Source organism: Prosopis cineraria, unplaced genomic scaffold, assembly GCF_029017545.1.
Source record: "Prosopis cineraria cultivar Desert tree isolate PC_DT_omini unplaced genomic scaffold, ASM2901754v1 PC12, whole genome shotgun sequence".
Taxonomy (NCBI): domain Eukaryota; kingdom Viridiplantae; phylum Streptophyta; class Magnoliopsida; order Fabales; family Fabaceae; genus Prosopis; species Prosopis cineraria.
In genome coordinates, this window is record NW_026555343.1 from 42,327,082 (window position 1) to 42,340,324 (window position 13,243).

General features: G+C 32.1%; 2 protein-coding genes across 2 annotated transcripts; one reads left to right on the forward strand and one right to left on the reverse strand.

Moving 5' to 3' along the window:
• Nucleotides 1–6,097: 6,097 nt before the first annotated feature.
• LOC129288828 (uncharacterized) lies at nt 6,098–8,361 on the forward strand. Its single transcript, XM_054925597.1, has 3 exons — nt 6,098–6,290; nt 7,601–7,683; nt 8,093–8,361. The coding sequence occupies exons 1-3, from the start codon at nt 6,212–6,214 to the stop codon at nt 8,126–8,128; spliced, it is 198 nt and encodes a 65-aa protein (XP_054781572.1). The 5' UTR covers nt 6,098–6,211; the 3' UTR covers nt 8,129–8,361.
• Nucleotides 8,362–10,045: 1,684 nt separating this feature from the next.
• On the reverse strand, nt 10,046–11,105 carry LOC129289542 (uncharacterized protein At4g00950-like). The gene is made up of 2 exons (XM_054926319.1): nt 10,451–11,105; nt 10,046–10,323 (listed from the first exon to the last, which is right to left on the reverse strand). Exons 1-2 carry the CDS (start codon nt 11,051–11,053, stop codon nt 10,234–10,236), a joined length of 693 nt encoding a protein of 230 aa, XP_054782294.1. The 5' UTR covers nt 11,054–11,105; the 3' UTR covers nt 10,046–10,233.
• Between the last annotated feature and the right edge of the window lie 2,138 nt (nt 11,106–13,243).

A 13,243-nucleotide genomic window follows, 5' to 3' on the forward strand; every position in this document is an offset into this window, starting at 1 on the left:
AACACCCTAAAAACTTCTGGAGTTGGGTTTTATCAATGATTTGATCTAGGAATTTATTAGCAACTTGAATAGCTTGGTCAATGGGAGTAATCATTCCTTGATGAATATAGTAACCTAAGAATCTTATTTGGATTTGAAAAAGACTAATTTTTATCTTTGAAACAACAAAGCCATTTCTTTTGACAATATTAACAAATATGTGGATATGTTTGAAATGATGATTAATTGACCAAGAGTAAACTAGAACATCATCAATGTAAATAATAATAAATTTGGTGTATGAATTAAAAATTTCATTCATGATTCTCTAAAATTCAAAGGGGGCATTTTTCAGACCTAATGGCATGACATTCCATTCATATTTGCCAAAGGAAACTATGAATGTAGTTTTATATCCATTATTTTCATCAATTTGAATTTGTCAAAATCTAAATTTCATATCAAACTTAAAAAATATTTTTGCCAAATAAAGGCAGTTAAGAAGATCTTTTTTGTTAGGAATAGGGTACTTAATCCATTGGAGTGATTAATTGAGGGGCTTATAGTTAATTACTATCCTTAGAGCTTCTCTCTCTATTTCTACATTTTTGTTAGTATAGAAGGTAGCACAAGACCAAGGACTACGACTCTTTTTGATTAATTTTTTGGTGAAGAGTTCTTGAATTTCCTTTTGACAAAATTCAAGAAGTTCTTAGTTCATTTGGATTGGTATTGCTTTTATTGGAATTTTGGCTTCATGAAAATATTGTTATAAGGTAGATTGACTAAATGCTTCTTTCTCTCCTAGAAAGCATTAGAGAGATCAGAACATTAGGATTATTGAATATGAGTTAAAAGGGTTTGGACTTTTTGCTAGACTTTTGATTTGGCTACTTGAGTCCCTATATTTTTTAAGGAAATTTCTTTCCATAAGAAATTAATTTGTTTTTCTTTAATAAGAATGTGATTAACTTCTTTAATCACTAGTTTGGAAATGAATTCAAAGAGATCTGGTTTACTTACATGTTGAATGGTTATTCCATCATAGGAAATGGAGAAAAGGAGAATTTTCCTATTGAAATGAGTTCCTAAAATAGTTTTATTTCTTACATTTTTTACCAAAAGGAATGGAGTATGGACTTGAAATCCTTGGTTTCCTACAATGACATTGGTTGCCTTATACTGAACAAGGAGCCTAGACCCACTAGCTATGCCTAACCTTTTAGTGGTTTTTTCAAAATATTTAGTTAGGACAAGACCTTTTTGGATACAATTTAAAAATGCTCATGCATCAAATAGGGCTAATTGTTCAAGAACAAATTCTTGGTTGATAATAATTTTAATTTTGATGTAAAACTTTTGGACTTTTAATCTTGAAATTAAATTATGAAAAGGTTCAGAGAGTTCTTCATTTTCATTATTCTGTCCTTGCTTTTCTTCATTTTCATGTTGATTTTCAAAGTTTGGTTCTTGAATATTAGAAAATTTTATTTCTTCCAAGGCTATATTGTGTTTTTCTTGTTCTATTTTAAGATCTTTGATTTCTATTTTATGGTTATTTACTTCATGTTGGAGGTCTTGCATTATGGCTAGTTTTGGAACTTGTTTAAATCTTTTTAAGGTTTCGATTAAACTATATTTATTGGCTATAATAGGAGGAGTTTTAAGGTTCAAATAAGAGGGTTTTCTCTTAACATTTTTTTAAGTTTATTAAGGTAAAGTCTTTTTTCTTCAGGATTCGAAAGGGCATTAATGACTTCAAATAAGAAATCTTGTTCTTTTGTGATGACATTAATTTCTTCTTCGAAAGAAGAAATGTCATCATTTTGGATTTGATTGAGATCTTCAGAAGATTGCTCACTGCTTTCTTCATCAAATGTTTCTATCATAAGATTATTGAGTTGATCAAATATTTTCTTTTTCATCAATTTTTAAGGTCCTAATTTTCTTTCTTAACCTATAATATTTTGATATGTGACTTGATTTACCACATTTGTAACATGTAATTCATTTTTTGGGAGATCAATAGGGGGTTTAAATTTAAATTCTCATTTAAGTTTTTAGGCTAGTTCATTTGGTTTATGATTTTGGTATGAGGTTTTTCTTGGAGATATATGATAGTCCTTTTAAGGGGTTTCGGATTTAGGTTTATGTTTTTTACAAGATAAAAACCTAAATTGTTTATAGAAAGAGCCTAAGTCTTTTCTATTTTGGCCATGTTCTGTTGATAGTTGATGATTGATCTTGTCATCTTAACAAATTTTTAGGACAACTTTTCAAACATAAGCTATGAGTTGCCCATAACTTAAATGTTCATAAGGAATGGTTCCATTAGCTTAGTTTCTAATTTTCTCCCTAACCTTATCTCCTAAGGATTTTGGAAGGCCAGAAATTTTTCTTTCTAGAATGGTTGTTAGCTATCCTCACGAGTGTATATTCTTATTAAGAAGGTGTCTCTATACCATCTAAAGTCAGCAAGAGTCTTACATTTAAGGTTTGAAAGTAGTTCGGCAGATCTATCTTTTCATAAGGAAGGATCATTAATGAAATGTTGAATTCTGGTAAATATTAATGTGTTCACAGTATCAGGGATAAGTTCTCCATTATAGGTAATGGGGGTCCTATCAGTTTCTATTTTAACAGCTCCAAAAATTTAGCCTTTTTCTTCTTGAGAGACATAATTATCCCACCATCCTTTAAGTTATTCGGAAAAATCCTGCAACAAAGAGGTTAATTATGACTTCTTCAATATAGTTGTAGGTTGTTTAGTAAGCAGTACTTACCATGGTCATATGTTAGAGGGTGTTGAGAATATTATATTCGTTTTGGCCATCTATATTCCATCATAAATATTATTGGCACTAAAATGTTTAAAATTTTGATCCAAATGTTGTTCTAATAAGAGGTTAAGGCTATGACTTTCAGGTAATAATATTTTGAAGGTGTCCTCTAAGTAAAAGAGGTTTGGTTTATCTCAAGACTCTGAACTGGTTATGATGAAGAGGTTTCTTCTTGTTTTGATAAAACATTAATGATTAAAATTCTTGGTGCTGGTGATTCAGAGGTTTGGGTAGGACTATCTAGGATAAATAATGTCTTAAGTTGTTTTTTAATTTTTTTGAGAAGGTTGTTAGAGGGTAAAGCCTCAAATTATTTTTCTAATTTTTTCATGGTACATGAAAAGGTTCGAATAATCGAACCTCAATATTAGGTTTTGATAAAAAGGTAAATGGAGATTTAATGGAGTTGTGGGTAAGATATTCTCTTAAGTAGGTCTTTAAAAAGGCTTCATGCTCAATTCCTCTTATGACAGGCTCAAGCCTGAGCCTAAAAAGATGGCTTCTATATAGGTTTAAGTAGTGCTTGGCCTAATCTATTCCCATCCTTATTCAAAGTAAAAAACTTACAAAGGAGAAAAACATAAAAAATTCTCAAATTTTTTTGATAGAAAAAATCTCAAAAATTTAACACACAAAAAATGACCCTTATTTATTAATTTAGGGAGAAAAAGGAGGATGCACAAGATGTGACCTTTTTTTGAAAAAATGATAATAAAATTCTATTGAAATATATAAATGACAATTAGATTTTTCGAAATATCATAATTTCTTTAAAATCTCTAGGCACCTTTTTGACATTAATAATTTTAGCTTAGATGACTAAATTGTCCCTTATTTAAAATAAAAATAATAGGTCTAATTAGTCTAATTGCACACCTCTCAAAATAGTTACTAGTTTAATCCTAATATAGCAAAAGGTCAACCTTAAGTTATCTCCCTATTCAAATGTGAGGTTACCAAGTGGACAAATTACCTAAGTGTTTAAAGTTTAAACTATACTAAGCTATCTAGAACACTAGTGCAAACTAAGCTAAAGGAAATGAATGACATACCCTTTGTTAATTATGGAGATCCGTAAAAATTCAATGGTAGAGATTTTACTACTCACTAAAGTGATAAACTAAGGTTTCATTCCTCACTAGATCAAGTCCCACCTAGATTTAATTAAACTTAGTTGGATTAGTTAGTTAACCTAACTCAATTCCCTAGATTAAGGTGAAAGGAGACACGGCCACCGATCTAGATTAAGTGTCCTAGTGTGTTTTCCTTAAACATTGCTATGGTCAAGCAAGCTTAAGACATGGAATCATCACAAGATTATGCAACAACCCAAGTCAAGTCAACGAACTAACCCACAATATTATGTAAAAGCTAATTCAAGACAAATCATATCACATTAACTCAAGATTATGTAGCAACATGCTATGGACGAAATTCAAGCTATGAATAAGGCAAATGAATAGTCAATAGAGTTTACATTCTTTCATTACAAAAGATGATGATCTCAAATAAAGTCATAAGCCAATCAAATTGTAACCTAAATCTAGCATTACAACTTAAAGTAAAATGAAGATAATCTATAGTTAGAAGATCCTTAGCCAAGTGTGTGTGAACTCTATCTCTTTCATCTCCTCCCATGAATCCTCCATGATCTCTAACCTTCCATTACTATACTTGAAGCCATCAAGTTCTTAATTTGGCCAAATCTCTTATCTTCTTCCATGGTTGATTTGAGCCTTCAATCCTTGAATATTTAAAAGGGTATGGATGATATTTTAGAGAGGAGAATAATAAGAGTAGTCTTGTGTGATTTGATTGTAAATTGAGAGAGATATAAGTGGATGATTGGATGGAAAAATTAAACAAGTGTAAAAGTGAGAGAAAATATTTGAAGATGGAAAAATTAGTATGCGATCTGAATGCAGAGGCTTGTGCATGAAATGGGATAAGAGAAAATGAGAGAAAAGTTATGAAAACTTGCAAAGTGATTGTGGTCTTCAAACAATAACCCAAGTAGCCAAAACTAATAATGATTTTGGAGTTTTGATCCAATACAATGCACTATTTTAAGTCTAATTTGCACCTCCTTAAATTTGAATATGTCACACCTATTTTGCTCTTTGAAAGCCTTTCTTTGGTTGCCTTGAATTATGTCTTCAATTCTTTTAGTCAAATAATCAAATAGCCATAACGTGACATTTATTTAATTGAACTAAGATCTAAATATTTAATTCATCCAAATAATAAAATAATTAAGGAAAATGAATATAAAAGTTTTACAAGACACAAGTATAAACAAGCACACACTTGAACAAAAATCAAAGGGAAAGAAAACCCTTAGGGAAACAACTTTAAAATGTTGTCTTTCTTTAATAACTTTCAACATAGGATGAATCAATAAAAATTAATTTGACTAATCATTTTAGCCCATCAAAAGACATAATTCTTAAGTTTAACCTCATTCTGGTGAAAAGTACATTTTATGATCAAAATACCTTTAATGCATGTAATTCAATATTGAGGCAAATTTGCACTGAGAATGTGATTTGAATGCATATGAACACTTAATAGGCGTGTAAAATGGTCTTTTTAAGCTAATAAATGTGTAAATAATGTGTTTGTCTGGCTCCATTTTTCAAATTATAATTTTTATTATGTGAATCACAAAAATTAAATAAAAAATTACAACTTCTCACGTAAAATTTCTTTTATATTGATAAATAAGTTCTGAAAATAACTAGTCCCAATCATAAATTTTGTTTAAGCAATCACAAATTTAATTCGATGAATTATAAAAATTAAATAAAAAATTACAACTTGTCACATGATTTTTTTTATCATTAAAATTCAAGTTTTCAAAATAATTAGTAACTTTTATTTTGTAAATAGCAAGAATTGAATAAGAAATCACAACATCTCACATAAAATTTCTTTTATCATTGAAGTCCCAATTTTAAAAATAACTAGTTATAACTTTTATTTAAGAAATTACAACTTTTATTCTGTTAATAGTAAGAATTAAATAAAAAATTACAATTTTTTACATAATTATTATTTTTTATTTTAAATAAAAAATAATTTAATTATTAATTATTAATATTAAAAAAGTATATAAAAACCTCAAAAGAATTATAATATTTATAAGATCGATTGTTATTTATATATTTTGATAAAATTTTATGATCATTTTCCTTTTTTTTGTTTTTTTTCTTTTCCCCGGGCTCAGCACAAGACATAAGATCCAATTTGAGTTACGGTAACACTATGGTATGGCTTGGATTAAAAAAGAAAAAGAAAGCACAGAACATAGCAAGGCTCGACTCCTCGAGAGAAAATAGCGGGGTGACAGAGAACTCCATCGTCTCCAAGGAAGAGAGGTACAGGAGGCAAAAATGGCTGTCATGGAGAGATTGAAGATGTTCGTCGTTCAGGAACCAGTGGTCGCAGCTTCCTGTCTCATTGCTGGCTTTGGTATGCCTCTCTGTATCTCACTGAAAACCCTAATCCTTAAATCCTATTCCTCTCTAAAATTCCAATCCTCGCCGGTCTGGAGCTGAGTGATTTCAAAAGGTGGGAGTTTGATGTTCAACGTTTCCTGGACAATGGCTTGTGAGATTAGGAATATTGAATCTTACCCATTAGATTTATTAATTGAATCTTGGTTGAGCAACGAGAAGGTTACTTAAAAAGAAACATGATTCATAAAAGGAATTTGGACTATCTGAGTTGAGACGGTTCTCCGATTGAAACATCTGCCTCGTTCAACGCTTAATTGTCTATATTTAAAACCGCCTTTCTTTTAGATGCCCATTTCCCAACTAGTCGTTGTTCGCTTAAATTTTTCATGCTGCCTCATGCTGGGTCATGAAACTAGTTGTCTATGTTGTTGAATTGTGCCTTAATAAAACATCTACGCTTCAAGAATTAAATGCCTATGGTAGTTTGGTGACGATGGATTATCGGAATGTCGTTTACCTCGTCATTCTGAAATGTACCTCTGTCTCTTTGTTCTTTACGAGTTTTTAGTTACCATCTAATAATCTACACCGAAACATAAATTTGACATTCCAGTGGCCTTTATTAGTTACATCGAATGTTTCTCTTAAATGTTTGTAAATTTTTTCATTGAAAATAATGCCACAAGAAGGGCTCTTATCTGTCTGGCATGCATGTATGAGGGGTGCTAAATTTTATATAACCAAGGGTGGACTTATGACACCTTAGTATCTTATTCGATACACAATGACATCAAAAAGAAAAATAAATGCTAGGTTATGAGCATTGCAGTAATAAGTGCATTTTTGGAAACGTGATTGCTAGTGGCTCATAATCTGCATCAGAGAAAGGTTCAGTATTAGAACCAGGCTCAAGTGATCCCCAATTTAGCTTTGTTAAGATCAGTTCGCAGTGGATGAAAGTAGTTCTTTGTTCTTCTGGCCTGTGATTCATTGCAAGTCTTCTATGCTTTAGTTTGAGATAGCTACATGATTGTTCAGATTAATTCAGTTTATATGTGGAATTAATTGTTAATGATAGGGGAGAAATAAAAAGAGATTTGAATTCATTCCAAGTTCATGATTCTCACTGGTCACTCCGCCTGAGTAAGACAGAAATCCAAGCTAGCGGGATGTTTACCTGATTACTTATTTTCTTCTCATGATATGCTTGAAATATTCTCCATTAGCACTGATAATTAGATGTAATTTGCTATTCTCATTTTATGAAATTATTCATTCTCTATTGGCAATTCATTAACTTGCTATGCCGTTCAAAATTGTCAGGTCTATTCCTTCCAGCTGTTGTGAGGCCCATACTGGATTCCTATCAAGCTTCCAAGCAACCCCCTCAACCCGCTTTAAGTGATGTGAGTGATATACTTGCACTAACCTGTAAAATCTTTTACCCTGTCAAAACCGTTCTATTGATGCCAGATTCTGTTGTCTGATTACATGGTAAACGTGCCTGGTTATTTCACTGAAATACAATATTTCTTGACTCTATTGTTAATGTCTATACCATTCCCTGCTCAACATGTAACTAGAGCTATCAATAGGAACATTGCAGTCTGTCATTTTAGGATCACCTCCAAGTTCCATTTTCCCTGTCTTTACCGGTTGAGGCAGAGCACTACAGTGTCACTGATGCCACCAATAGATGCCAACCAACCATGACCATGAATCAACAATTGCTTTTTCTTCCATCTCATCTAAAGGTTTTCTAATATTGATGCCTTGCATCTCGGTTTTTTGATATTGATGCCTTGCATCTCGCAGGTGGTCGCAGGTATGACTGGTAAAAGGCAAGGGTGATCCACTCAAGGGCAGGTTTTCTAACTACTTTCCCGTTTGAGCTCAATTTTCACAGAGTGGGATGGAGAAAATAAGACAATTATGTTATATATGAATTGGCAGCATTCCATTGTGAACATATTCCTGTCCTTACAAGCATTTTCAGCGATTTCCCTATCTCTTGTTTTAGTTTAGGGGATGAATTGAATATCGATCAGTTTATTTGCCTCAATAATATTGCGTCTTATTAGCAAGCACGGTTTCTGAGTTTCTAACCAATTCCATCATGTCAACTCGAGGGATTTTTTTACGCGGAATTCCTTATGGAGTGGCTTTTAGGGGATTCTGTCAAATTCTTTGGCTAAATATGCTTAAGAATAGTTTACTTAACCAACATAGTTGTGAGACTTGTTTTATCTTTAACATCCCCTCTACTACTTTTTTTTTCCTTTTACTTCCTTATTCTTCTCACCTGGGCTTGCACTTTTTTTTTTTTTAATTTCAAAAATCTTAGTCTGTTCAATTTTTCTTCTTCTTCTACTCTCTTTTTCAAACTCTTGTTTTTTGGTGTTTCATTTTTCTTGTTCAATTTTTTGTCCTTAATCTAATGGCTATTGATATCTTGTTAAATTCTTTGGATAAGTATATTTGAAGATAGTCTACATCACCAAAATATAGATTAAATCATTTGGTTAGACACCTGAAGTTTTATATATTCATGACATATCTTTTAATTTTTAGATGTAGGATCTCTTTATCATTGATAGATTTAACTTACAGGATTGATAGATATATTCTTGTTTTGGTAATTGACTTTTGGCTGAGTTTTCATCTTATAGTTTGAACATGATTTTGTTTTGAAAAAGAATCATGTTTATGAGAATGTGTTTGGTTCTCAGTTTTTCAAAAATTAATTTGTTAAAGGCTATTTGGTAAAAGTTAATATGATATAAATTTGTTATTGTAATAATATTTGTGTTTAGATAAATTTTTTGTTAGTTTGAATAAATATGTGTGCTTTTAGAATGTAAGTTTTAAAAGTAAAAAAACAAATTGAGTTGGTCAAAACCATATTCAACCATGTTTTAAATTGGACTTCTTGGAAGAAATTGAAAACCAAACATTTGGATCCAAATTCTACTTCAAAAATTCTTTTGGATGTTCTAACTGAAAATCACCAACGGCTTCAATTGCTTGCTATCTCGACCCATCTAAGAACATGTTTGGTGAATTGATATAGAAAACACATTTTGGATATTCTTGCCAAATGGTCTGTGTTGCTGAATTTTGTTCCTACATTTCTCTTTAATAAAATTTTACACCATTTACAGATTTAAGTTTATGTGAATTGTAGGTTCTTGCTTCTTAAGCAATTGGTTGCTAATCCTCAACCTCTGTGTAGTGGAAAAGTTAATTATTAAAATTAAAACTCAAAGCTTACCTTCTATTCTTTAGCAGTTTAGTCTATGTTGCCGATATATATTCTTTGCCTATTTAAAAAACATTAATTTGGACATTAGGATGTTGAGGAATTGAAACAGTAAATCATGACTCGCATATTCTTAATTTTTGTATGATTATATTTTTAACATTATTCAATATACTTATATTTCTTTCAGTCTTCATGCATAATTTCTGGGCCAAAAAAAAAAAAGGTCTTCATGCGTAATTGTTATTTATATCATCTATATATAATATATGTAACGATAAAGATCTAGATCAAATAAAATATTTGCATTTATAAGGAAATCATACGACCATATATTTAGACAAGCTCAATCATTAGTTTTTGCGCATCGTGGCTGGTTTCAAGTGGTCGTTAAATCAGCTCCACTCGTGCGGATGAAAATGGGAAACATGGCATTTTTTAAAATGAAAAAAAAAACGTTTTCTTAAAGATAACTTGTAATTTTTCGGAGAAAATTTATACAGAAAAGATAACTTTGTAATAGGCTAGGCCGTGAAATAACAATCTGGATAGCGGATGTAGAGTTTCACGTATTTAAGCAGCCATAGACTGATTCTAGAAGAACAACACACATACACTCACTCAGGTAATAAAGAAAATCAAATAAAACCACAAATTTACGGTGAAGTAGGCAGCGCGGCCTCATGAAAATTGGTAATTAGAGGCTCGATGCATATTCATCTTTCTTCAGTGTCTTGCTCTGACTCCTCCACACTCCCATCTGCCTCAACCCCTCCCATATTGATGCCTGCATCATTCACTTACTATTATATACATAGCACTTGTTGGACAAAATATCACTATATGCTATAAATAAGACGAAATCAATCTTAAGATTTAAATCTTGTCAAATTAGATTAAATGATCATCGTTACCCAGAGACCCGTGCCTTTCATCTTCACTCTGTTCTTCCGAGTGCCTCCAATGGCAACAACGTCACTAGTCTTTCGATGATCAGCGCCACAAGATGGGAACACGTGACTACCACCATTCACCTCTCTCTTCTTCATCCTCCAAGAACCAAACCACCGCCGTTTCTCTCCCGCCCCGAACCCGATTTGCCGTCCGCTCCGAATCACAGCCCAGCTTCCTTCAGCGCGGAAAGAACCGTAACAATCGGAGCCCATTCTCAAAGAGGGAGAGCGAAATCTGCTGCTGCTACCTAATCCGTGAGGAGGATTCTCTACAGCGAGGAGCCTGGGAGGGAGTTCTAAGGATTTTGGGGACGAGTCGGTGATGGTGAGGGAAGAGATGGAGAAGGGGACGATGGCGGTGGTGTGTTTGGGCTTTCCAGGCTCTTGTTCCCATCGGAAGGGAACGGCGGCAGCCGCGGAGTGGAGGGGAGGAGTGAGGGTGCCGGAGGGATCCGGAGACGGCGGTGTTGAGACGGACGAGGAGGAGGAGAGAATTACGGGTAGAACAGGGACGCTGATGGTGGAGCTCTGCTCCGCTGCTTCTGCTTTGGAATCCATTCCCATTTCTCCGCGAAGACGTGGAGTACACAAGTGCTCTAGTTTAGGCCGGTTAGCGGTTGGCCAGTGTGCGCTATTTTTTTTTTAATGTTAAATCATTTAAAAAACGTGGGTGAATATAATCAAATAAAACAACGAAATTTTTATAGACCAAAATATTTTTACATTCTTAAATAAAATAATTAATGTCATTAAACATTTCATGATTAATATTTTTATTTTTTCAAAACATACAGAACTTAATAATTTTTTTTTGGCCAACAGAACTTAATAAATCATTAATTGATCTTGTTTTATATAAAATTCATTTTACGTGTAGTTAGATTTGGCGAGGATTTGTTTTTATATATATATATATATATATATTAAATAAGATATGAATATCAAGTTTGATTTATTCCTATAATAAAATCAGTATATATATATAAAATATTAAGAAAACTCTCTCTTCTCTCTTTCTTTTATTTTCTTCTAGATTTTTCTCTTCTCTTCTTCCGTCTTTATTACTATTTACAACAGACATTGTAAATTTACCTCTCTAGTTTTATCGTACTGCTATCAGACCGGCAATGTTATATAGTAGTGAATGCTGGGCTCTAACGGGACAGCAAGAGCATAAAGTTGGAGTAGCAGAGATGAGAATGTTACGATGGATGTGCGGACATACACGTAAAGATAAAATTCGAAATGAGCACATACGTGAAAAAGTGAGGGTGGCACCTATTGAGGAAAAAATGGTAGAAAATCGGTTGAGATGGTTTGGGCATGTACAAAGAAGACCAAGGGAGGCACCAGTGAGAAGAGTGGAACATATAACTTTGAGTCCGATTAAGAGAGGTAGAGGAAGGCCTAAGAGAACACTCTTGGAAGTTGTTGAACGTGATCTCTTAATTAATAATATTTCTAAAAGCTTAATAAATGATAGAGCACAATGGCGTCTTGCAATCCATGTAGCCGACCCCACCTAGTGGGATAAAGGCTTGTTGTTGTTGTATTGTAAATTTACCTCTCTTATTTTAAATTATGTGCATTGCTGAAAATTATGCACGTCATGCTACTTGCAAATGGAAGGCATTCCAAATGAATAATCAAATTACCTAATACCTTTTGAATTTAGCAATACTTAATTCACCTAATCCGAGAAAAAGACAAAAAAAAAACTGTAGATCAAAAAGTGGTGGCTCATCATTTGGTTGTCACAGTAAATTGGCAGCTTGCTCTATGGTTGACTCGGACCGAAAAAATGATAGGAATATAATAAGAAAAAAAACTCTTTTTACCGACAGTATAATAAAAAGCTTAAAACACACAAAATCACTTCTATTTCACTTGAACACGACAGCCATTACTTCTTATTTTTTGTCAAAATAAATGTTACAATTTTAAATTTAAATAATAAAACTCACGCTTAATAAAATATATTTTTGTTTTTGCTTAATAAATTTCAATAACTAATATTCATATTATTATAGATTCTATCCTAGCTCCAAATTGTTCAAGCTTCGTTAGTTTAATTTAAACCACAAAATTACTTCATGTGATGATCCAATGAACTAGAGAACATGCTTTTTTTTTTTTCAAAATTATGATACAATTATGGGATGTTTAAGTTAATATTTTAAAAATGATCAAAGAAGATAATATTTTATATTTCGTAATTAATGAATTATTTTGAAGGTATAATATCCTTGGATATATGACATTATGATTTTCAGATGTTCATAAATTTAATACACATAAAAGTTCCTTCCTATCCAAATGTTTTCCAGCTTTACATCTTCATTGGGGGCTTAACTATATTTAAAAAAAAAAAGTAAAAGAAGGGAAAATAGTTTGTTAGATGATGCTGAAAACAGGAGAAAAGATTGAGGCCAGCTTGGCAAAATGCAAAAGTCAAAAAGTAGAAAGCATTTAGTCACTTTCAATGTTAAATTGGAGAAAACCTCAAATCATAGATACGATTCTAATACTTGAATTAAATAATCATCGCCTAGGCTAAGTTACATGTTAAGTCTTGTTAATCAAGGGCTTTGCTCATTAGTATTTGCAGCAATCTATTTAGAAAAAAGAGCGATATAATTATTTTTTGTTTAATAAGAAGAAAACAAAATGAACTTAAGTAGTCTTTTTTAATTGACAAGTCTTGTTAAAGTATTAACAAGTATAGTTACCTGATTAGCAAGTAATTTATTTCTG

Excerpts from the sequence above, each read along its gene's own strand:
- LOC129288828 (XM_054925597.1), top strand. The coding sequence starts at position 6,212 with ATGGCTGTCATGGAGAGATTGAAGATGTTCGTCGTTCAGGAACCAGTG. Across the intron at positions 6,291-7,600 it reads CTGTCTCATTGCTGGCTTTG|GTCTATTCCTTCCAGCTGTT; the intron begins GTATGCCTCTCT and ends CAAAATTGTCAG. Across the intron at positions 7,684-8,092 it reads CTCAACCCGCTTTAAGTGAT|GTGGTCGCAGGTATGACTGG; the intron begins GTGAGTGATATA and ends TGCATCTCGCAG.
- LOC129289542 (XM_054926319.1), bottom strand. The coding sequence starts at position 11,053 with ATGGGAATGGATTCCAAAGCAGAAGCAGCGGAGCAGAGCTCCACCATC. Across the intron at positions 10,324-10,450 it reads TGAAAGGCACGGGTCTCTGG|GCATCAATATGGGAGGGGTT; the intron begins GTAACGATGATC and ends TGAATGATGCAG.